The 24,908-nt window shown below is 40.3% G+C and overlaps 2 protein-coding genes across 5 annotated transcripts in view; one reads left to right on the forward strand and one right to left on the reverse strand.

Moving 5' to 3' along the window:
• Positions 1-24,908, reverse strand: part of ace2 (angiotensin I converting enzyme 2) — a 38,706-nt gene that overhangs the window by 7,830 nt on the left and 5,968 nt on the right. Inside the window, exons 2-10 of one of the 2 annotated variants that reach the window (XM_049560254.1) lie at positions 9,635-9,766; positions 9,384-9,542; positions 8,206-8,299; positions 6,472-6,615; positions 5,331-5,446; positions 4,984-5,089; positions 3,959-4,056; positions 3,637-3,809; positions 1,892-2,118 (exon numbers count right to left, since the gene is read on the reverse strand). In XM_049560254.1, coding sequence (XP_049416211.1) covers positions 1,892-2,118; positions 3,637-3,809; positions 3,959-4,056; positions 4,984-5,089; positions 5,331-5,446; positions 6,472-6,615; positions 8,206-8,299; positions 9,384-9,542; positions 9,635-9,703 — 1,186 coding nt within the window. In that variant the 5' untranslated portion in view covers positions 9,704-9,766. Of the gene's footprint in view, positions 1-1,891; positions 2,119-3,636; positions 3,810-3,958; positions 4,057-4,983; positions 5,090-5,330; positions 5,447-6,471; positions 6,616-8,205; positions 8,300-9,383; positions 9,543-9,634; positions 9,906-24,908 lie in introns of those variants that run through there. The other variant, XM_049560245.1, reaches the window with a different exon arrangement.
• Positions 17,740-24,908, forward strand: part of nhsb (Nance-Horan syndrome b (congenital cataracts and dental anomalies)) — a 69,533-nt gene continuing 62,364 nt past the window's right edge. For all 3 annotated transcript variants that reach the window (XM_049560215.1, XM_049560224.1, XM_049560233.1), the window contains exon 1: positions 17,740-18,348. In XM_049560215.1, coding sequence (XP_049416172.1) covers positions 18,069-18,348 — 280 coding nt within the window. In that variant the 5' untranslated portion in view covers positions 17,740-18,068. The remainder of the gene's footprint in view (positions 18,349-24,908) is intronic.

Consider the following 24,908-nt stretch of genomic DNA (forward strand, 5'->3'; position numbering starts at 1 on the left):
AGCTGCTAAGTGCTCCAATATGTTCACCAGCTAGTCGCTAACTGTGTCTGTTTGCTGTTCGGTGTTGGGCAGGTAGATAGACTGTATAGAATAGCGGCCATAGCTAGTGACATCACTCACTGATTTGCAGATTCCTGTTTAGGCCTCAAGTTTGGCATTTGGCAAGAAGTGACCATTATTGGATGAGAGGCTGGAGATGTGGAGGGGCGAGGGGTGGATCTGACTGAGAAGCCAAGAACACTATCTGGAGACAGCTTCTCACTCAGTGAGGCCCTGCCCTTATTCATGTGTAACTTTAAGCCTTAATGAAATGTAACCAGGTGAGTTATAAAAGAGATCACAGCCTGTACAGATGTCATGATGAAGGGGATTAGCTGTAGACGCCAAAACCGTTTTTTTATACCAGGCTGTAACATGTTTATTTCTGCTGTAAAGTTGGGCAATTTAACATGTGAGTCTGTCTTGACTTGCCTCTGAAGCCAGCCTCAAGTGGCCATTCAAAGAACTGCAGTTTTGGGCACTTCAGTGTTGCCTATATATGGAAAACAAGGCTAAAAGTTTGGGGCCAGATTTTCAAAACAATGACCTAAAACATCAGGTGATTAACCTGACTGGCCATCAACATTGTTAGACATTGATATTTGGCTGAATTTAGGTTGTGACATCAGATGACCAAAATTCCACGTCAAGAAAATATCAAATGTTAAAGTCAATTTGACGTGGAATACTGATGACAGATGACGGTGATACTTGTTGGTTTTAAGTTGTCTTGTTAAGGTGCCAAAATCCAGCGTCTTCCAAATGCCTCATGCCAACATCATAGAATACCAACATTTAGTCGGGAGTTCTGGAGACCAAAGTCCAGCATTTGCACAACGTTATACTGTTAACATCTACACATTGGGAAATTCTAACATTGTTAGAGATTTAAAACACAACAGTCAACACCTGGTTTCCTTAATGAATTCATGGTCTGTCACCTTTGTCCAAACACTGAAATGCGCCATTATTCTCTGTCTCATTAAAGCAAAAACAGCTAAGGTGATTTCTATTCTTACGATCAAATACAAGGTGCAGTGAGCTGCTGTAGCATTTATCTGAGCCCTGATCAATTCAACCACTTAATGATCTGTGTGGGTGAGGGTGTGGCCTAAATGAAGATGATAAAACTTTAGTCTCGCTCATAGTTCATAAATATGATTCACTTGCGTCTTTGGGTTGGGTTATGGATAAATATTAGCTAAGGCTATTTAACTGTTACTATATCTTACAACTGTTATTGTAACTTAACTGCTGAAGTGAACAAATTATTCTTTTTCTGGCATTTTTGGCAGCTACCAAACAGCTTCAGGTGCATAACCACGTCCTTCTGAACTGAAGGAGGGCCGAGCCTGATTTACATCCAGGAAAACCAAGTCAGATTGTAATCAGATTTATGATATGGCCATCAGAGACATGTGTATGTGGCTGAGTATAAATGTTACCTGGATTTTATCTGGATACGATATACTTGACAAATGTAAAGTGGGCCATAGTGAAATCACCCATTGTTATTATAAAAGTATTGATTACAGCAGCTTTAATGTTTTGGAGGACAAATATTTCTTTGGTTTGATGATTGTCAGTGCTGTCTGCATCAGTGGTTCCCAACTGGAGTTTAATTATTCAACATCATACTTGCATTTGGCCATGTCACTGAGCTACTCACTCTATAGTTGGAAATGGCACTTCAAAATAAAAGCCCTGTGCCAGAAATTCACTGTACTTAAAAATGAAATGAGTTTTTTTTAAACAAACTTGACATGTTTGCCAGTCACTTGCGGTCCATCCTGCGACCCACTTTTGGACCACGACCTGCCAGTTGGGAACCACTGGTCTAGATGAATCGTACCATTATCATATACGAAGTCAGCTTCCAGCAGATTCAGGCTCTGCAGGTGTTTGGGCGTCGCAGCAGAGAGCGACATGATTTCTCCGACAGCCTCGTGGAAACCCTCGTTGGCTCCGTCCCTCAGGAGGTAGGACAGGTTACAGTAAGCCATCTGGTACTGGTTGTGACCCATCTCATGGTGCACCGTGAGGAAGTTGTCCATGTCGACCTTGGTGCACATTTTGATCCTAACGACATCGCAGAAGAAGTGTTGAAGTCAGCAGTTATAATATGTGATGCAGATATGGCATGACACCATATCAGATGTACTGTACCAATAAAACAGCCTGCGCAATGACACGTTTCTGATGAGTCAGATAGAACAAACTCTGAAGCTGTTCAGTATGTTTTAATCTGTGAGTTTAACCCAAGCTGACACTCCAGGAACCATTAAACCTGACTTTTAGAAAGAGTTTTTACATTTGGACAAACTTTCTTGCAATAAACACTCAAACCTAAAAAAAAAAAAAAGGTCAGTGCTGTGGCAACTTTATGGATTAATATTTGACCATGTGAAGACTTTTGTTACCTTTATCAGCAAGAAAGAATGACTCAGAGATTAATCAACATCATTGTTCCAGCAAGTTCATATTTACAGCTCTAATGTACTGATCTACAGTTAGATTACTCTGCTCAACACAGCACACATACATGTTAAAAAAAAAATGCTTGTATTTAAGTCAACTGTCCTAAACGTTTAAGTTTTAAATACAAATATATACAGCATATGGGTCATTCTTCAACTATGGTCCATTTTGATTTTGATATTTTTAGAAAATTTAACATATATTTAGAGATATAGCGATATAACAGGGGCATTGTCATTTTAATTAACATACATTTTCTGTCATAATAAAAGAAGTGATGGAAATGACTTGAAAAATAACATTTTGTCACATTTTTAAAAAATGTTGTAATATGTTAGCTTGCTAGAATTTGTTTTAGCATTAAATATTCACAAAATACACAATATAAAATGTTGTTTTTCTTATTATTTGTGCATTCAAAGGAAATATGAGCTGTTTGGAAGTGACGCAAAGAAAGATATTCTTGACATAACAACAACTGACCTTGTTGTTTTCTTATTTTTAGTTCCCTCCATGGAGCTAACTTTTGTCCATCCATGTGATCTCGTGTCACATGACTATTGCTGTGGTCATTAAGTATACAAAAAAAACCCTTCCTAAATTTACATTTTTTACAGTGTGGCGGAATCGACCGAGGACAGGTGTTTTTTCTATGAACACAGACATAAAACACTAATATATTTTACAACACATAATACATTTCATCAAATTGGGTATGTATGTGTCATTTCTATTTGAAGTTAATATTACATCAATATTAAATTCAAAATTAAGCAGGGTTGAATGTCCAAAATCTGGCTCAGGGACAAAGGAAACATAGGAAAGATCCACATAAAAGGCTGCTTTTTCTATAATAAAAATAATAACTGATCTATCATTTAATTTTCATGTGTTGCTTTTGGTATCTACTAAGTGTGACAAAAATAAAAAATTAGAAATGTGTTTTTGATTTTGTTAAATTTTTGACAGGGACAAAAGAAGGTGCTCCTCTTTGGAGAATAATTGATTCCGTTTTGGAGTTCAATATCAGACAGTTGAATAGATTTAGCTTGTTTCCTGATACCAGTTTCAACATGGCTGTACCGTGCTCATATGTGGGTGTCTGTGGATTCATCATACCTGAAGTCCTCTCTGTTTCCCATGTCCCAGGCTGTGGGGTGACAGACCACCTTGCGCCCATCATCAGGCTTCACAAACATGGAGTTTTCCCAGAAGTTTGGGAACATCTCGTACAGGTCTACAGACATGAAGAACTTCTCTGCTTCTTTGAAAAGCTGTGTCTCATTCCAGCCCTGAAATACAAGTTGACATTTGATAGAGGATTTAGGCTCCAAGAGAGGATTTTAAAGCCTTCTTTGTTTAATTTCTTAATCACTGCATGCACTATAATGTGTATATTTTGATATTACAGAATAACAAAATCAACTTCATTGTACTGCACCTTCTTCACCATAGCCTCGCTGACATCAATATCATCTTTACCAGGGTAGGGGATTGACAGAGGGTACAGGTTGGTCCAGAATCTCCCCCACATGTCACCTGAACAGTCAACACAACAGGTCATTTTTTTCACCCAAAGTACTTCAAGTAGACAGCTTCCAGAAGGAGGCTGCACCAACTAGCTTCAGCGTAACACTATACTGTATATACATTATATTACATCTGTTGCATTTCTTTTTGGCTGATGCTATTTCTCCTTGTTTTTCAATTTTTCTAAGTGGCTGCTCACAGTGATGCAGCGAAAAAATCCCCTGTGTCCCAAAAAGCATTTTCTTCATAGACCACCACTGTAACAGAGACGTCTGTAAAACTGTTGACAGGTCACCTCGAACTGCAAACAAGGTCATGTATGACTTTTTATTTGATGAATTTTTGCTCTATGGAGGTTTTATATTTGTAAAACTTTCCTCAAGCAACAGCAATAGCAATTCAAATATCAGTAATGTCATCCCAGTGACAATCTTATGAGGCAAGCAGCACTTTTCTGGCTTCATGCGCCACTCTGCAACTTTCACAGCAATGAACGAGGGCCTGCCTCCAATGCTTCAGCTTCAACTTCAACCTTATTTTGTCCCTAAAGGGTAATTAGTTGTACAGCAAGTAAAAAAAACACATTAAAAGGCACAAGTCAACACATAAGAGTATAAAGACTTATCGATTGGGGGAAGTGGGGAGAACCAAATACAGTAAGCTGAAACAACAGTGGACACTGAAGACCACCATTGCAATGGAAAAAAAATCAGAGCAAATTTAATGATTAGCAGCAACTGAGAACAAGGGTATGTAAAGTGCATAGTGATAAGATGGATTACAACATCGCCATCTCCCCATCATGACGCTGTTTTCAATATCAAACAACCTTGGCATAGTTTGCTCTGCTGTTGCACAAGTGACTCTTTTCATAAGATTTTTTTTTTTATAGTTTATACTTTATATCTTTTTCTTGTGAGGCAAAATAGGACATACCCAGCAGGTGGGCTGGCAGAGGTCCCTTTGGATCAATGTGTCCGAGGTAGACCTCCATAAGCCTGGCTCTCACATAGGCATGCAGTTCCTTGTATAAGGGCAGGATCTGGGGGGAAAAACAAAAAAACAATAAATAACTGTTGTTAACCCTCTATGGTTCAGTGTTTCGGTCATTTATAATCAGACAATACATCCTTTATTATGTTGCAATACTTTAAAAAAGAGCCAGGGCCCTAAGGAACCAATATTACTGATGATATTGTCACATGACTCTCTGGAGGCCATGTTGAGTCTCTTTTTTGGGGCCTTCCTTTCATGGTTCACACATTCACTGATATTAGACACACCTCTTCGTATACAGCATCAACATCTTCCATCAGCTCGTCCCTGGTGTACTTATATGGAGCGTGCTCCTCAATGGTCTCATAGTTGTATCTCCAGTAAGATCCATAGTCTGCAAAACCTGTGGGAGTGTGTGTCAGAGGGGAACAGATAAATCAATCATCGTAGCAGACACACCTCAGTTCAAAAAACTGCCAGAGGGTTTATAGATTTTTGGGAGAATTGTCGTTGACTTTGTCTCTTCTACTATTATAACACATTCTCACTCCCAACTTGTGACATATTAATGCTTGGTCAGTGGACTTTCACATCTACATACTATACGCGACGTATCCTGTGTGCGTCAGTTGTTGATGTTCGGGGACGCTGTGTCAATTTAGGCCCGTTAAATGCACTGTGTCTTTTCAAAATAAACTTCTGTTTTCACAGGAAATGTGTCTGCTTGTTACATGCATACAGTCTTTTTCAAAATAAACTGACACCAAGCAGTGACATTTGTTTCATTGAGCAACAAACACACATGGTTAGAATTGGACAACAGAAGCACGTGGTTAGGTTTAGAAAAAGAAAACATTATGGTTTGGCTCTACATTCACACGGGAGGCGAACATCTGTAGCCTGGCTGAAAGTCCGGTGTAGTTGGACCCATACACAACCCCCTCCCACCTGCCCTATGGTGACTTTCCAGCAATTTAAATGATGTTGCTTTCCAGTGGCGTTTTGACCGGATGCCGCTGGGCAGCGCTTAATACCACCATCTCTAGATCTCTGTTTGCATGGTGAAGTAAGCTGTGGCACTGCTTCATGAGTTAAAGTTTACGACGTGCGAGGCCACTCAGCTGTTTGTTCACTGTGTTACAAGAGGCTCTTGAGAGGATCTGTCATGTGTGATCATGGAATAGCAACAGCTCTGTGTTTGCATCCACAAACTAGAGTGTGAGCTTATATCCATGAGTTCCCTGATAAACTTAAAGTCTTAAGTGTCAAAGTATTCCCACTGTGTAGTAATTATTTAAACTGCATTAAGTTTCCATCCAAAATTAACAAGAGCATGTCATTCACATGTCATTCACACATTAAAAACATGATACATCCTCACGAGTAAACATCTCTACATCATGTAGCATATTCTTTGAGATGTCTCACCGTTGAGAACAGAAGCTTCATTCTTCAGGTCCACATAGTCTTCGTACAGAGGCCTCATCTTCTTCCCCGTTGCTCTCCTCCAGCCCTCCCACACATGCAGACGCTCAGAGTAGTTGCGGCTGTAGGCCATTACATTCTCCAGGCCTGTAAACAGTACATTGAATGAATAAATGTTTGTCTTTTTACCAAATCTGAAAAAAAAAACTTGCAAGGAGAACATTTGCTCTAAAATAAGAATGACAGCAGTGTGCTATTTTCTTATAACTGATACTTCCATTTCACAACATTACAAAGGGAAATATTATAGTTTTTACCCCACTACATTCATTAAAATGTGCATGGTTACAGATTAAACCTCCCAACAGCATATACAGTTCTTGAAATGAGCTCCACTTGACCATATTAAAACCCAGCTTAAATGAACACATTAATGACAATATTCCAGTAATATATATGAAAAAGAGCCCCGATAATGGATTACTGAACGGGCTTACTGGGCACATGCAGGCCCAGAAGCCTAAAGTCACAGGGGCCCCTCTGGCCTTCACCAGCAAAATGTGTCTCAAGTTAACATGTACCAACTAGGAAGAGACTCAAAATGACTACAAAGAGACACAAAAATACTACAAAAATGGGCAAAACAACTACAAATTGACACAAAACAACCACAAGGAGACACAAAATGTCTAATAAGAGATACAACATAACCAAGAAGAGACACACAACGACCAAAAGAAGACACAAAAAGACAACAAGGAGATGCTGAGGAACTGAAAAGAGAAACAAAATAACTACAGAAATGGGCAAAACAACCACAAAGAGTCACAAAACAAATACAAAGAGACATCAAACAACCACAAAGAGACATAAGACAACTATAAAGAGAAACAAGGAGACACAAATTAACCACAATGAGACATAAAACAAATACAAAGAGGCACAAAACAACCACAGAGACAGAAAACAACTTTAAAGACACAAAACAACCACAAAGAAACACAAAATGACTACAGAGAGACACAAAAAGACCACAATGAGATGCTGAGGAACTGAAAAGAGACACATAATAACTACAAAACTGGGCAAAACAGCGATAATGAGACACAGAACAATCACAAAGAGATGCAAAGAACTGCAAAGAGACAAAATATAACAACAAAAGTGGACACACAACCACACAGTCTGTGTGTCTTGCTCCCTTATAAGAGAGGTGGTGGGGCCCTTTGCATATTTGTTCGCAGGGGCCCATTGTCTTATAACTTGCCCATGACGAGCCCCAAACAGACATCAATTTTCTGAATGGGTCATAGGCCAAAAAGACTGGAAACCACTGGTTTAATTTTTTAACAAAGGCATGTGACAGGCCCATCACAGATTTTGTATTGTAAAATCACTTTTAAAGTAATTAGCAGGTATTAGATAAATATAGTGGAGGGGAAAGTACAATATTCTTCTCTAAAATGTAGTGGAGGTGAAATATAAAGTAGCATAAAATTAAAATAGTCAAGTACTTTGCTGACTTGTGATCACTGGAAACATGTAGCTTCAGTCCTGTATGTAAATTTGTTGTTTGTTTGTTTGTTTGGATTACAGAGTCCTGGTTAAACCTCTGTTGAAAAACTTCAGTAAAAGACTCTCAGAGACTGTGTTAATTATAAACTGCTTTATCTGACTTTGGCTGACAGTAGCAGGAGGCCACGTTGCCATAACTGCTCCTTGTTAACAGAGTCGTACCTGGCTCCAAAGTCTGGCAGTTATGAGGGTCATCCATGAGACACACTGTCGCTGTGCTGTAGATTGTACTCATCTCACTCATGGCGTGACTCAGCTACAAGTTAAAAGAGAGTACAAGGATAAAATGTTTAGGTTGTAAACACAATGAGGAAGTGTTCAAGAAGATCTGAAGCTTGTACAAACAGGAAAGGAACATATTTTAAGACATACAGTACAGGCCAAAAGTTTGGACACATGACTATTCATGACTATTTACATTGTAGATTCTCACTGAAGGCATCAAAACTATGAATGAACACATGTGGAGTTATGTACTTAACAAAAAAAGGTGAAATAACTGAAAACATGTTTTATATTCTAGTTTCTTCAAAATAGCCACCCTTTGCTCTGATTACTGCTTTGCACACTCTTGGCATTCTCTCCATGAGCTTCAAGAGGTAGTCACCTGAAATGGTTTTCCAAAACGGATGGATTCCACATGCCTGGTTCCCACTGTGAAGCATGGAGGAGGAGGTGTGATGGTGTGGGGGTGTTTTGCTGGTGACGCTGTTGGGGATTTATTCAAAATTGAAGGCACACTGAACCAGCATGGCTACCACAGCATCCTGCAGCGACATGCCATCCCATCCGGTTTGCGTTTAGTTGGACCATCATTTATTTTTCAACAGGACAATGACCCCAAACACACCTCCAGGCTGTGTAAGGGCTATTTGACCAAGAAGGAGAGTGATGGAGTGCTGCGGCAGATGACCTGGCCTCCACAGTCACCGGACCTGAACCCAATCGAGATGGTTTGGGGTGAGCTGGACCGCAGAGTGAAGGCAAAGGGGCCAACAAGTGCTAAACACCTCTGGGAACTCCTTCAAGACTGTTGGAAAACCATTTCAGGTGACTACCTCTTGAAGCTCATGGAGAGAATGCCAAGAGTGTGCAAAGCAGTAATCAGAGCAAAGGGTGGCTATTTTGAAGAAACTAGAATATAAAACATGTTTTCAGTTATTTCACCTTTTTTTGTTAAGTACATAACTCCACATGTGTTCATTCATAGTTTTGATGCCTTCAGTGAGAATCTACAATGTAAATAGTCATGAAAATAGTGTGTCCAAACTTTTGGCCTGTACTGTATCCAAACAAATATCTGTAACAGAATGAAATTTAACATGGCACAATTGTCTTACATGTGCAGCTTTGTCAGGGGACAGGGCACCAGAGCCTTTGTCTTGTAGGGACATGAGCTGTAATTTGATTTCTGGATCCTTGATCTGGTCGATGGGAAACTGCAGAGACTCTTCTGACTTCTGGGTGTAGAATTTGTCCCAAATTTGTCTCTCTTGTGACTGAACGAAAACAGGAACATTAAAATACCCTCATGAGCACTGACCAATCTACAGCACACAATCTGTATTTTAAAAAGTCTCCCAGTACTCACCAGTTTGTCTGAATTCTCCTTCGTGATGTTGGTGTTGTAGGCCCATGATGCCAGGGAGAACTGGTACATACGCGGAGTGGCCTCTTCGTCGAACCTCTTCAGAAACTCTCTCGCCCTGTTCTCCACATCGGACTGAGCAGACACAGCGCAGGACACAGCCAGCAATGTTACAAGAACCCTGGCAGACATCTTGGCTGCTTCATCCACACACACAAACTAACTCTGAGAAGAAGGGACACTGTAATCTGTTATACAGTTTCAATAACCTTCTGTGCTGCCTTGGCCTTTGGACAGCAGAGCAATAACTGAGGGTATATCTGAGTTTTCATTTACAGATAGGATGTTTCAGAGGAACAGTGAACGTCACTGGGCTGTCTTCACATGGGGGGAGTCTGTGTTATACTTTGATACATTATCAGTCGCCAAATAGACACATCATCTTTTTCAAAGGGGGAAAATGTAGATACATTTTTGTAGTGAGCACATGAGTTCTTTTGATATCTCCTCTCTGTTTCCTATCAGTCTGAAACACTATGACATACATTCAAAATCTTTTGGCACAAAGTGTGCTGTCATGAGCTAAGAAGCGGGCTAAAAAAACACCTTAAAGTACATTACAATCACTAAAAACATTAAAGGCTCAGTGTGTAGAATTTAGGGGGATATACTGGAAGAAATTAAATATACCATGATAAGTATGTTTTATTGACTGATTTTCTTTAACATGAAACAGCTTTTTTTCAGTGTTTTTACCGATTTATATCACCAGGCCTGTTTGTTTTGGCAAGATAATTTGGCTCCTGTTAAAAAGCTTCTGAATGTCTGTATCTTAACCCTTTCGTGCATGAATTATTATGCACCTCCCCGTTAAACTATTTTTTTTTCAATCAATGTTTTCTACAAAATTACAAAAATCAAAATATTGTTTTTGTCACAAAAATTGCAAGTTACATTCTGCTTACATAAATTATTTATATTGTAATTCTTCCCAATGCAAAATCAATACTTGGAAATTTTAACAACTGTATTACTTTTTATGTGTTACTTGATGATTTTATTTACCTGCAAGGGTCTCCTGTTATAGAAGGATTGGCTCCTGAGCTGCACAACATTTCTTGCATTCCATCAGATATCTTGGTTTTTAGTTGCACTTACAACACCTGGCCAGTGGGTGGCAGTGTATGGCATGACGCACTGGAATCCACTGTAGTGGCTCACATACAACTATAGCATTAAAACCCATGCTTATACAATAAAACGGCTTTATAAATAAATAAATAAATAACGGTCCCCTTTAATGACTGCTTTGCGTGAAAAGTTGTCAGAGAAAAAAGTCTAGCACACATTAGCAGGTACTGGGCTACCAGCCTATCTTCGACATGCCAAACAGCAGCGGAGTAAAACTGCTTTATTTTGTGTTGTTATTAATCTGTAGCCCTTTTTAAACAGGAATTGTGCAAATTTGCAGGAAAGCCCAATCAGTCTTTTTTCAGCATTGGAAGTATAAAAACAAAATCGGGGAGTGCAGCAAATTGCTGTCTACCTACTTTCGTTTATACAGAATACGCGTTTTTCGGGGCAATGGGGGGCGTGAGCAAGTAACAAAACGTGTAGCTCAGCGCGTGACGTAAACAGTGATGTGGGAGGGAAGCCGCGGCTGGTCAGTCCTTCTGTGATCCTTTCGTAAGTCGGCCCGTCCTTCACCGTTCCCGTCATCTGACAGTTAATGGCCTCTTCCTTTGCGAGGGCAAGGAGGGCACGCAATTCCTTGTCTCCCCAGTTGCTCATCTTTACAGTGTCTGTCAGGTTTGCGTTTCCCTCTTGCTACTAGCTGCTCATTCCTCATCAGCTGTTCCCTGTTAATCCACCGCCAGTGGGTCACACATGCGGCGTCATCAACAGCTCCTCCCACAAGTCATCAACAGCCCCTCCCGTTGCGGAAGGCCACCTCAGTCTGTTTAAACTAAAAGGGTTTCGCAAATATGTCTACCCTACGAGGCGGAAAATTGGGCACCTCGGATCAACTTACCAATCCAGCTCTGTGTGTCTAAACGCTCGCAGCTTGCCGGCAAAACGGCCTAAAATACACGGAAAATCTGGCAGTGTAAAAGGGGCTTGTATCACCTGGTCAATTTGTTTTGTAGAAGAACTGACTTCTGCAGATAATTTGGCTCCCACTAAAAACAACCTGAACAAGGAAGTTTCAGCCGATTGCAATCTGCAATCCTCACAGCTAGATGCCACTAAATCATACACACTGCTCCTTTAAATTATGAGCAAAACATGGAAGACTGTTTGACTGTTCCTCTGCGATATAAAGCAGTATCTTCTTAAAAACAATCTCCTTAAAATTAACTTTTATATTTTTAAGATCTTTTTCTCAACTGATAGACTTTATTGAATTGTTTAATCACTCGATCTTGTTTCATCTTTTGGGAATTTGTAACTTTTAATTTCTTGCTTTTCAAAAGTTCATTATAAATAAAGTTATTATCTCTATCATTAACAGAAGACTGAAAAAAAGTTTTTGCTCCTGTGCACTTGAGGTCCTTGTTTTATCTATACTGATGTTCTTTAAGTGTCATTTCTTAAACAAACATGACCTTTTGAGGAAAAAAAATCAAAGGAACAGGAAACAATAACATTAGATGAACCTCTAGCCTTCTTATCTGGTGGCAGTGGATTTCCGAGCACCAGATGAAATGCAAGTCACGCACTGTTAGGCCCTAAATGCTGATAAGAAATCAGCCACGAGGGCAAGGTTTATTATTTTCATTCATTCCCAGCAACAAAAGATTATGTAATACTCTCTGTTTCTCTGCTACAAATCAATCAATAACCTACACCAATAAAACAAAGACATCAAAGTGAATCAGAAGTGTTTTTTATCCCAGAAATTTCTGACTATTCTGACCTCGGGTTACCATTCAATTTCATAGCTTGACACTCATTAATGCTCAGACTCAGGCTTGTTTTTGTTTTTTATCTATTTATTTGTGTGTGCTTTTGAAGCACCACTATCATATCACTATCAGTAACTGATCATGTTGGTGTCAGAGCAGCAGCACACTCAAAGGCAGTGCACCTGGTTTACATCTCTGGGAACATCAACTTGATGCAACAGTGCCCTCCTGTGGACAAAGTTGGTATTATCATGCTCTTTAAGGGATAGTATCACATTTTTCAACAAGGACTAGACCCAAATGCAAACAAGACAGAAACAGTTCAGAGATTTATTGAAAGGGCTTATTACTGAAACAGAGGAAGTACTGATTCCACAGGATGGTAGGAATAGGGCAGGGGAAAGTAAAGGTAAGATTCAGGTAACAAGATTCAGGTTCCAGGGTAGAGGGAAGAGGATACAGGGTTCAGATGGCTGGAAGGCAAGGATGGGCCCAACCCCAGGCTGTGATTGAATAGTTCAAAAATTATGTCCTATATCTTTTCCAAAACACTTTTTCCCTGACCTGTGAGGGAAGTGTGGGGCCTGGGGTCTTGTTTATAAATCAATTCGTAGGATCCACACTAAAAATGTACGTACGGACAAAAGCCAAAAATGGTGTGCGCCAAAAAATATTCAACAGTTTCTACAAACAGGCTTTAACCTCGCCATCTGCATAGCCAATTTCCCATCTCCAAAATGTTGGTAAGCATGGGTCAAAGTTTCTCCCATCAAGTCTGTTTTTATAGATTGCGTGGGAGGTGGTGTTTACCTCTTTCAGGCCTTGCTTTGTGCGTACACAGTGTTTATAAATGAGACCCCTGGTCCGTTTGTTTTGGAGAGGAGGAGACCTCTGCGGATAATTCAGCTCCTGGTGAAAACCTCCTGAATTTCTGGATCAGAAATAAGGTGAGCACACATTTAGGTATCAGAGAAAACAGGTGAGCAGTGAGCACACACTAGCAGTTGCTGGGATAGTGGGCTGTCTCAGATGTGACGAAACAGCGTGGGAAAAACACTGATTAGTAACGTGAAACTGCTTTATTCAGTGTTTTACTGGTTTTAATCACCTGGTTTTGGAGAGGAAGAGACCTCTGTGGATAATCCGGCTCCTGAACAATGAACACTGAAGGAATCCTAAACTGTAGAAGTTTCAGCAGGTTGCAATCTGCAATCATCACCGCTACATACCACTACATCCCCCTAAATGTTACACACCGGGCCTTTAAAGCAATAACCACCATGTCACACATTCATAATAAAGGGGAAAGATGGTGGAAATGTTCAAGTTATGGAAAAATGTAAAGGCATAAAGAATTTCACACTGTCTGTTCCAAGAACCAACAATATTGTTCGTCCCCATGACCATCAGCTTCCTTTGGCTCATTATAAATCATCACTGGATGGTTTATTGTTTGCTGGGACACAAACATACAACAATTTGTAGTCACGCTTGTCTTCTTGGCAGCTCAGAGTGAAGCGCATGACAGGTTACTGTCAATCTGTGCTGCCTCAAATTTGCTGCAACAGCAAGTTTACCGCGGACATGTCTATATACAGACTGAGCCTAGAGGCTATAGGATAATCACTGTGAATGAAACACACAACAGCCAGGCTTAGCAACCAGGAAACTCACATTCAGCAAAAAAAAAAAAAAAAATCTGTTCACTGGACATCGTTCAGCTACAGTATGGGCTCCTGCTGTAGGGGAACTTTTCAGAGAAGTTTACAGTTTAAAGCCTCAGTGCTCGAGCAGGACATACTGTACAGTGAAGTGTGCACTACGTTATATTCTGCTGGTTTATACTGTAATATAGTGCATTACATTTAATGTTGTCCTGCGTCCCTTTATAATCATGTTTAAAACTGAGCAGGAAGGAAACTGATTTGACAGTCTGACTCTTTGGGGCTGATCTATTTTTAATTGAGTTTTCATTGTGCACTTCTTGAATTGTTAATGATTTTGAGATGTTTATCAAGGTTGGCTGGTTAACAGCACCAATCATCATGGAGCCAATCAGCCTGCTGGTGTATCTTTGGGAATGGTGACCATTTTACAAACAAAGTGAAGTTTGTGTTTGGCGTCAGGGTGCAGATTTAACTGTTTCACACAACAAAATTAACAAATATAAAAAAGACAAACTGCACAAATACATAACAAAAATGATCAGTTATCAAATCTGACCCTAAATTGCCAAATATCGATTAAAAAACAGCAGCAAGGATATTTGTATGTTATGCATATCATGCACAAAAAGCTACATATATGTGACCATGCAATAGTTCTGGTGTCATAACAGCCGGTCACAGGTTACAGTGTGATGACTAGAGGAGAAATGGCAGAGCATAAATGTCCAAGTGGAAAAACACCACCTCAATCACTCAACATGATGCTAAAAGAGAAAGAAATGACTTGTTGATTTACATATATAGATCCTAGGGTACATTTTTTGTGTTTGGGAGCTGTTTAAATGTGTAATTTGTAGTAGGTTTTATGTTGTTGAACTATTAATACTGTATACAGAATCTGGATCTCACTGAGTTACTGTTGTTGTTCACAGACTAAAGAAATGAGATAATTCTTGTTTAGTTTTTACTAAATATTTGAAGGAAAACTGTAAAACTATATCTCTTATTTTGTTGCAATTCTATTTTCTTAAATTAAGTATGTTTTTACTAATCTTACTAGATAATGATGAAAACTCTGTGGGTGTGTGGGTGTGTCTGTTCCACGTTTTGCTCCTCACTGACTTGGTCAATCCATGTGAAATTTGGCACAGTGGTAGAGGGTCATGGGAGGATGCGAATGAAGCAATATTACATCAATTGGCCAAAGGGGGGCGCTATAGCAATCTTTGAATGGGCATATCTCATGCCCCGTATGTTGTAGAGACCTGAAACTTTGCACAGAGATGCCTCTCCTCATGAGGAACACATTTGCCTCAAGAACCCATAACTTCCAGTTATATAGATTTTCTACCATTTTGAATTTTTTGAAAAACACTTCAAATCGATCTTTTCCTAGGAAGTTTGACCGATCTGCATGAAACTGGGTGAACATAATCTAGGGACCAATATCTAAAGTTCCCTCTTGGCAAAAGTTGGAAAACTTACTAAAACTGAGCTTCTATAAGGCAATGAATATTGCGGAGGGCGTGGCTCATCACATAAAGGTGTATAACATCTCAAAGGTTTCACGGATCACCACGCAACTTTGTAGGCATATGACCACACATAATCTGATCTAGGCCTAACCGCCATATCGATTTTTACTAAACTTGTTAGATGTGTAGTTTTTTTTTCTAATTTTTGGTATGACTAAGTCATGGTATGGTATGGTGTACATAATCATGGAGTCAGTGTGTCATTCTGTCAGTGTGTCATTCTGTCTGTCCCACGTTTTTCTACTCACTGACGTGGTCAATCTATGTGAAACTGCACATAGGCATTGAGGATTGACATAGGTAGAAGGTGACAAAGCTACCAATGGGTATGGACTAGTTTGTCATATCATTAAGAATATTGTTTTTGCAAAAATACCCTGAAATATTATTTCATTATTTTAGGGCCTTATCGCCCACCACTAATAGGTCCTTCTTGAAACAGCTAACAACAAGGTCTGTGGATGATCTTAAGTAACACTGAGTTATTCAAATATGTTTTTTTTGGACACTGTTAGCACCACCAGCTAAGTGCTGGGTCCATTATATTCGAGAGAAGGCTCGTTAAACACAACAACTCACACCAAAACAGTTTAGATTGATAAATTGGTAAATAGCACTACATGTAAGAGGAAAAATATGTATTTTTGATTTTGGGTGAACTGTCCCTTTAACAGTTAATTAAAACAGTTACTGGACATTAAATTAATATGAATAACTATACTCAAAAGTACAAATATAATATAAAATAAGATAAGATACACCTTTATGATCCCACAATTGAGAAATTCCAGTGTTACAGCAGTCAAGGGGACAGAGTCAGATTAAAGATTTAAAAATTTAAAAACTTAAAAAACTAGGCATGCAAAAAAAAAGTACAGAAAATACAAGAAACAACAATAAATAATAATAATAATAACAGTAATGAGCAGTGGATAAAAAGTGAGCATATTCAGTGCAAAGTGAAAATTGTATGTGCAAATAAACAACAAGGGGGACAACAATGCTTATTATGGTGTCCCTAAAGTGTCCATATTAAACTATTATTCCAAAATATAAGTATCAGCTGTACATGAAACTGCAGTCTATAAAATTTACATGCTGCAATTTCCTTTCACATATGTGTCAACATATATACTGATGTCACATTATCTCTGATGAGACAGATTCACCTGATAATATCAGTCCACTAATGTATCACTTTGATTTTACATTAAGCATGTATGTCTCAGAGTTTCAGTACATAATGTCAAATTATCAAAACAGATACTGCACACGCATCGTCGCTTTTAGAGGGCGAAGGTATGAAAGGGGACATTAATATAATATTGACATCCACTGTTCTTTAAGGTCTGTCAAAATCACATTAGTTGTGAGCACAGCTGAACTGGCCAGTCAACCCTGTGAAATTTTGTCATATAGTAGAAATGCCATATGTGAAGTTAAAGTTAAGCTTGTTACCTGCTTCTGTGAAATTATAGTAGGCTACAGAGCCTCTGTTGTTCCTTGGGTTATCAAAGATTTGATATTGAAAACAAATTAACAACTGTCTAATACATACATCCACCTCGCTGAGAAACTTGTAGCTGCAGGTTGGTTTCCCTGTCTGCTCCCTGTCCACACACACCCACGTCTCCGGGTTTTACCTCAGTCCTCTCTCTCATCCTCTCAGCCTGCACACTGTTCAGGCCACAGACACAGGCTGTGTCAATTCCCAGAAAAGTAACCACAGTGAGACCGGAAAACTGTGTACAGACCTACAAAATAAAAGCTTCAGGCGTGCAGACTGGGTATGAAATAATATTTGTGTGTTTAAATACAAGACTTCTCTACACATTCCTTATGTTATTGTTTTGTGTGTTTTCATCACCCATGTTTTTAGTATTCTCTGTCACATTTTCAGACCTCCTCTCTATCACTGCTTTTAAGTCTACTCAAATCAGGCTCTTATTTTGAAATTTTTGCGCAGTCTTTCCTTTTGGTCCTGGCTGGTTTGACGCTGCACGGAGGCAACCCATGATCGCAGACTCAACACGCATCCTCACACCACTGACCTGGGCTTAGCTGTGTCCTGCATGTGTGTGCATGTGTGTGCGTGTGTGAGCGGGAGTGTGAGTGATCCCCAGAAACCAGCAGCAGGATGGAGGATCTCAAGGAGAATCTGGGAACTTTGGATTGACGCCCGGGGATAACGCGCGGTCGGCCTGAACCTCATCGGGTTTCTCGTGGATTTATATATTTGGATGTTGTCTGTTTCTCCCTTTTCCCTTTTTCTTCTAGGCAGTGGGAATTTACACTTGGCTTACAACTCCTATTATTTCTGGCGTGCAAAATGCCATTCGCCAAAAGGATTGTGGAGCCACAGCTTCTGTGCAGGCACCAGATCCCCAACGATGAAGGTCTGCTTTTCGAGGACCTGTGTGCCATCAGTAACGTGGTTCTGTCCCGGACCTTGCGACAGCTGTCCGACCTGGCCCGGCACGCCTGCTCCTTATTTCAGGAGCTGGAAAACGACATCATTAGCACCAACCAGCGGGTCTGGGTCCTCCAGAACAAAATAGGCCAGATACAGCAGACTGCCAGTGCCCTAGACCCAAAAAAGGAGGCAGTGCGTAAGTAGACCACCACAAGTGTATGTGAACCCCTTTCAAAAAAAAAAAAAAAAAAAAGAATCACCTCATGATTTACACCTGAGCAATGTGAGATTTTATTCATTCATACCCTACATGTGTGTCTTCATGCTTCGAAGGGCGCCCACCTCAAAATTATTTTTACACAGCTGCACGCACGCCCGCCGTAGACGCGGCCGCGCTCTCCCCCCCCCCCATTGAAATGTGTCACACGGTTGCGTTTGCACATTTGACCATCCAGTAACATCGAGATGCATTTTCACAGCGCAGGATGTGTTGACTGCTCATTCATTTGGCGGTCCAGACTCGGATGTGTGTGTCCGTCGACGACAAGGGGGGGTTGGGGGGAGTCGGTGTGTGTGTATATATGTATGTGTGTGTGTGTGTGTGTGTGTGTGTGTGTGTTCACAGGCAGGCAGCGCGGAGCGGAGCGGAGGGGCGTGTGTTGCCGCTGCATTGGCTCAGCATCGCAGTCTCGTTACTGCGGGTAGCGCACACCTGAAGCATGTTCAAGCGGTGTTTTCTGGGCTTCCAAAAAAAGGCCACCTCCTTCATTCATGATGTGAATACATGAAGTTCAGAGCCGAGTGTCTGTTTAAAGGGTTTTCAGATCTGTGTGTTTGTGTGTATGTGTGTGTGAGCGAGTGTGTGTTGGGGTTTTCAGAGGCGACTCCCCGTGCGCCAAACCCACCCTTTCCACATGCAGCGGCACCAACACAGCATCAATAATGAATCCAGATGTCCATGTTGCAGGGTAAACATGAACTGATCATGGCTAGATGTTCAGGTGTCGGCTGTGGAGGCATCACATGAAAAAAATAAGCCTGATTGGCATCAATGAGAGACTCTGCAATTCAATGTAACAGCGCGTTCTGTACAGCAGCTACATATTATTTATGTCCTCTGCAGTCCCTTCAGTGTAAGGCTTTTGACTTTAGACGATCTGTTCAGTGATTTTAGTCCAATTCTGCATCACTGTTGTACAGTACTATAATCTGGGACAACCAAAGAGCATTTTGGGGCCTAAAGCTACTGTAGGCTGATGAACTCCCTCTTTATATTTACCCCCCAACCCCCAACCGCACACACATCGGAGCATATGTGTCAGTGAGGATGTCTTTATTACGTAAAATAGGCTTACTGTAAGGCTCTGTTTACTCTTGTTTGCTGTGGATGTGGGTGATTGAGGCTCTGGTGTCTAAAACTGTACGCCATCTCTTGGACTTAAATTGTTGTCTAGCAGAAAAGAACAGACATTTGAATTTCTACGCTCGTACAGTACATCTCCAGAAGTCTCTCCATGCAAACACACAACCACACACTCTCTTCTCACTATCTTCATACCTGCAAGCAACACTAAACCCAGAAACCTGTCCGTCTGTTACACCTGTTGTAGCTCAGAAAACCCCGAAATATTGATTCGTTGAGTGGATTGAGCTTCTGTATCCCTGCAGCCAGTCAAGACATACAAGATGAGTATCGCTTAGCACATGCTTCTGCAGGAGTTTGGTTAATCTCAAAACCAAGAATGCCATCGTGCAGCTCATGCAATCAATTAAGACTCCTTTTGAGTGAGCACTTTACTCTGGACCAGTGGTTCCCAACGTGGAAGTGCCCCTACAAGATACATTTAGCAAGTCTCCCAGAGAGGAAATTAGAAAAAATAAAATCCAATTCTAAAACACAAAGTTATGTCTGCTTTTTAGAATTTTCTCTTATGGTGGCTTCTTTCAATGGACATGCTGTAGTGTTACCCTAGTTTTTGATCTGTTAAGCTGAAACCCCTGAGAGTAATGTGTCAATCAAAACGGTGTTATTAGATCAGACCGCTAGATGTGTCCACTATTTGTGAATGTCATTGGCCACATGTCAAGGACCACACCATCAACAATATACAGTTTTGATAATGAAAAACATCACTGATGTGCCAGGTTTGGTCTGTTTGTAACTCATCCGCTTTGCCAAATGTATCTTGGGGAACCTTTGCCAGGGAATCCGCCGTAAAACCTGGGGTACAACGAACTTCCTCAGCACCCTATGTAGTAGGGAGGAGGAGGAGAAGAACGAGGTGGGTGGACGATGCAAAGAATACAAGAACGTAACACAAGGAGCAGGTTAGGCGAGTATTAATGCAGGAAGTGACACGGTTGAAGTGTGGTCCTGATGCAGAAATTCTGCTAGATAGCTTCAATTAAAGCTTTGCTGATCCAAAACTAAACCTAAAACTCAGGTAGCGTCAGATATTTAGAACTCGTAATATCACTGCTGCAACGACCCATGTCTACAAACACCAATCAGAATGAAGCTGAAAATAATGTATAACACAAAGGCGAGCAAGGATAATGCTAAATGGCTAAAATGTACCACAACTCCTTTTTAAAAATAGGATTTTTTTGTCACCCTCCTCACCTATCGTGTAACTGGCTTCACAAGCATTTGATTTCTATGCTTTGATGCATAGAAGTGCCGGCACTATATGGCAAAAAAGCCCGGTCTCACTCCAAAATCACCAAAATCTGGTGCTTGGGCAGTGATTTGCGGCACCAGAAACCAATGGAAAAAGGCGTCCTTTAACATCAGCATGATATGCAGCCGGTTGTTGTTATAGTTTAACAGCGCCCAGCAGCGTCAGGGGAGACCGTGGTGGGACAGAGATGGAAGTTAAGGCAGCGAAAGTCTGACTGGGGTGGGCCCGGAGTGCTGGTGAATGGATCCAACAAACACCAACTTTCACCCGAGAGAGCAGTGTACGCATCCCGTAATTATGAAGCCAAACCCGGTTCTTTTTCCCTAAATCTAAGCACTTGCTTATGTTGCCTAAAACTAACCATGTGTGTGTTTGTTGTTCAAGGAACGAAAACATCAATTTGCAATGTTGTACTGGCGTAGTGCGTTTATTTTGGTGTCCCAGAACTTCAACAACCAACGCACCCAGGGTACCTTACACATCGTACTTGGACATGGAAAGTCCATGACCAAGCATGTCAATATGTGACGAGGTCCAAGTGAGAATGTGTTGGGCAAAAAGCTTAGCAAAGCAGATGGATGATGCAATGACATGTCTCTGCTCGGATCAGTTTGTTTCCTATGTAGATTGTATTGTGAATCGCAGACATGATTCACCAAATATCCATCACACAAGCTCATCTTCTCAAAATTAATCATTAAGTCTGACGTATCTCGCAGTGTGAGATCTTATGATCACAGTCTATAGGCACCTTTTTAGACATGCTACCATTGTTTAGATGTGTCTTTTCATAGCATTACTTAAAACTTCATATATGTTCTTTTCAGTGAAGTTACCAGCATAACCATTTGGCAGCATCTGGGATCTTTATTCATCCTTCATGTCTATTTTGGTCATTTCATTCAGAACATTTTGGAGGAGACTGAGTAAACTGAAAAAGTACTCTTTGGCTGTCTGTGTGGGACTTCAACTTGGTTGCAGGGAGAGTTTGAGTCCTCTGTAGACCAATGCTCATACTTGGATGCCCACCAAAGTTTTGCTATTTTTATTCAGCTTTCAAAAGGGCTATTATCTTCCCTCTTGCTCTCAAACGGCAGCAATAACCCCGAGGAGCTGAATATCTCTGTGTGTACACACAGAGTGATATTGAATGTCAGTGACAACAGAGTTTTCCTCACTTCGTCGTAGAGTGTATCAAGATTCGAGGCAGTCAATATGGTGCTAACTTGGATTGATCCTGATTGTGGCAGTAGGCCGTGTTCAGATGGTGTCGAGGCAGTTTGTGTCTGTGCACATTCATGGAAAACAATGTGTTGTCTTGGACATTTATCAAAACTTGTTCAGTCTGTTGTAGTAGTCATCTGTTAGCAGGACCAGTTGGAGCCATAGCAGCTTTCCACTGATACCTGGTGTTAACTTTTATAAAGTCAACTATAGCTCAACTTTCAGCTTGTCTGATGAGTTGTTTTAACTTCTTCATGCCCTCTCTCTCACTATATTTGTCTTCAATGATGCAAGTGCTGGTACGAGTCCCAAAATCTAATGCAGCAGTGCAGAGAAACATGTATAATGGTAATTTATTTTATGATACCTGGCAACCTGTCCTAGCTAAAGTTTGGACCTAAAACATAGTGGTAAACCAAACATGCAGTGGGATCCAAAATCTCAAAACAAATCAAATTGAATGTACTGGTATCTGGATTGTGCTTTTATTGTTTTCTTTAGGGCTGCAACTAATGACTGGTTTCATTGTTGATTTACTACCATTAATTGTTTGGTTTGTAGGATGTCTAAAGGTAGTAAGGAATGCCGGTTGTTGTCTCACAGAGCCATAGGGTGCAATCTTTGGGTGGCCAAGGTCCAAATATATTCAATTTGTGCTATTGTAGGAGTCTAATACCCCTTTTCCAACAACATTAAATCCATTTCATGCAGTATGTGCACCTAATTTTGAGCCATTTGGAACATTTCAACCAAAATTAAATTGGTTGGGAAGCCGTAAACCAAAAAAAATGTTTTCCTTGACCTAAATTGTGAACCATAATGACATCAGTGGGTGGGGTGTCATATTCTACAGGTTTGAAATAGAGGGTGGAGTCCTGCAATAGTCCTCTATATCTTCTATTTTACTTCTGTTGGGCATTGTGCAACGCCCTCCTCTGACGACACATCCCTGAGTACAATGGTTCCCCTCAAGGCAGAATTATGGGCTGGTTTGTTAGATAACAGAGATTCCAAGAGTTTGGATGGAATCGCTTCAAGAACCAGAGCTGATTTGGTGGGAAAGGAGTATAAAAGGACTAGTGAGTGTTGACACAGGGGGCAGAAGCCAGAAAACTTGCTTTTAAAGATGACGGTGATGATTTATTTACCAGTTAGAACAGTTTTCTGTTGACTGACTGTGACTAATTATTTAAGCTCTAATTTTCTTTTGGAATGTGTATGTTGCAACTGACCAATGCTGGGCCGCTGTGCTACCATTACTCTTCTCCTTAATTTTATCTTATTTCATTTTTATTGTTAATGCTATAAACGGTGCAGTGATATTGATATTGATACTGATACTGACAGAAGCCAGTGTTTTCCTAAATAAGGTTTCAGAAAGAAAAGAAATAAGTGCAATGTGTTAAAGTTATGATTGTCCCTGCCTTGCCCAGCAACTAAACAGATAATGGAAAGTCATCAGTTGAAGTATGCCACTCTCATCTGTGATGGAACCACACACAAACACCCATACGAGTTACTTTGAGGTGTTTACCATCCAAATAGCTTTAAGACAGGACTTAATCAAGTCCAAGTCAAGTCCAAGACAAATTCCAGTTGAGTCTGATTTAGGAAGTCAAAACTGACTCCAGGCATTAGTATCTTTTTAATGCTAATATAGTAAAGAAGGAGTTAGGATTGAGAGAAATATCTATCTATCTATCTATCTATCTATCTATCTATCTATCTATCTATCCATGATATTAACACAATAATATCTCACTGAAAACAATTGTCAGTAAAATTAATAATAATCCTGATATCACCATAGAAGTTTAGAAAGAATGGAGGACGCAGACATCAGTCTGTATCAGTCCTTCCTCCTGTCCTCTGTCCTCCTCCTTCTGCTGATGTGATTCACTGCCTGCAGGTACCACTGGTGGGCGGAGGAGGGGCTGGTTTGTCTCAGCCAGCAGCTAAGTTTACAAGAATTTGCCAAATTTTAAGATTCATGGCAGACTAAATTAAACAGTTAGACCAAAGACATCTACATAGACGCTGAATTGACTGCCTCGGCCCATAGCTATGACACATGTTTGTCACAATTTGCTATCAGCCAAGCTGCTTGTGTACACATTTAGTGGAAGAGAGACTGCAAAGAGAGTTGAGAGAAGAAGTCAGAGACTGAGAAAATTCCAACTCCAACAAGGCACAAGACCAAGACAAGTGCGAGATTTCAAAAAGGCAGTCTTGAGATCACATATACCAGACTTATGTACTATAGCTCTGGTTTGAGAATAAACATGTTTAAGGTTAGGTACTACGACTGAAGTCTCTGTTATACCATGAGAATTCAACCAGAGCAAACAACATAAAAAACACACCATCGCCTTCTGTTAAAAGTTGCACTTGACGACACTGAAGAGACCACAGCAGACAGCCATCTGCCCACTGCAATGTACATATGCTGGTGTGCTTCAAACATATATGGCGGAGATAATAAAGGTCCAGTGTGTAGGATTTAGGGGCATCTTTTGGAAAAAAAAAACAAAAAAAAAACCAGTATATAATATTCATAACAATGATTTCATTTGTTTATAACCTCTTGAAACTAAAATGTTTGTAATTTATTCACCTTAGAATGAGCTTTTTATATCTAAGTACAGAGCAGGTCCTCTTCCATGAACTCTGCCATGTTGTTCTACAGTAGCCCAGAAGGGATAAACCAAACACTGGCTCTAGATAGGACCACCATAGCTTGCATTTCAGTACTGCAACCTCACCGCTACATGCCACTAAATCCTACACACTGGACTTTTAACAAAATTCATACAGCTGCTAACATACAAACTGGAAACCAAACAATCCACAT

The sequence above is a fragment of the Epinephelus fuscoguttatus genome, linkage group LG2 (genome assembly GCF_011397635.1).
Source record: "Epinephelus fuscoguttatus linkage group LG2, E.fuscoguttatus.final_Chr_v1".
Classification (NCBI taxonomy): Eukaryota; Metazoa; Chordata; class Actinopteri; order Perciformes; family Serranidae; genus Epinephelus; species Epinephelus fuscoguttatus.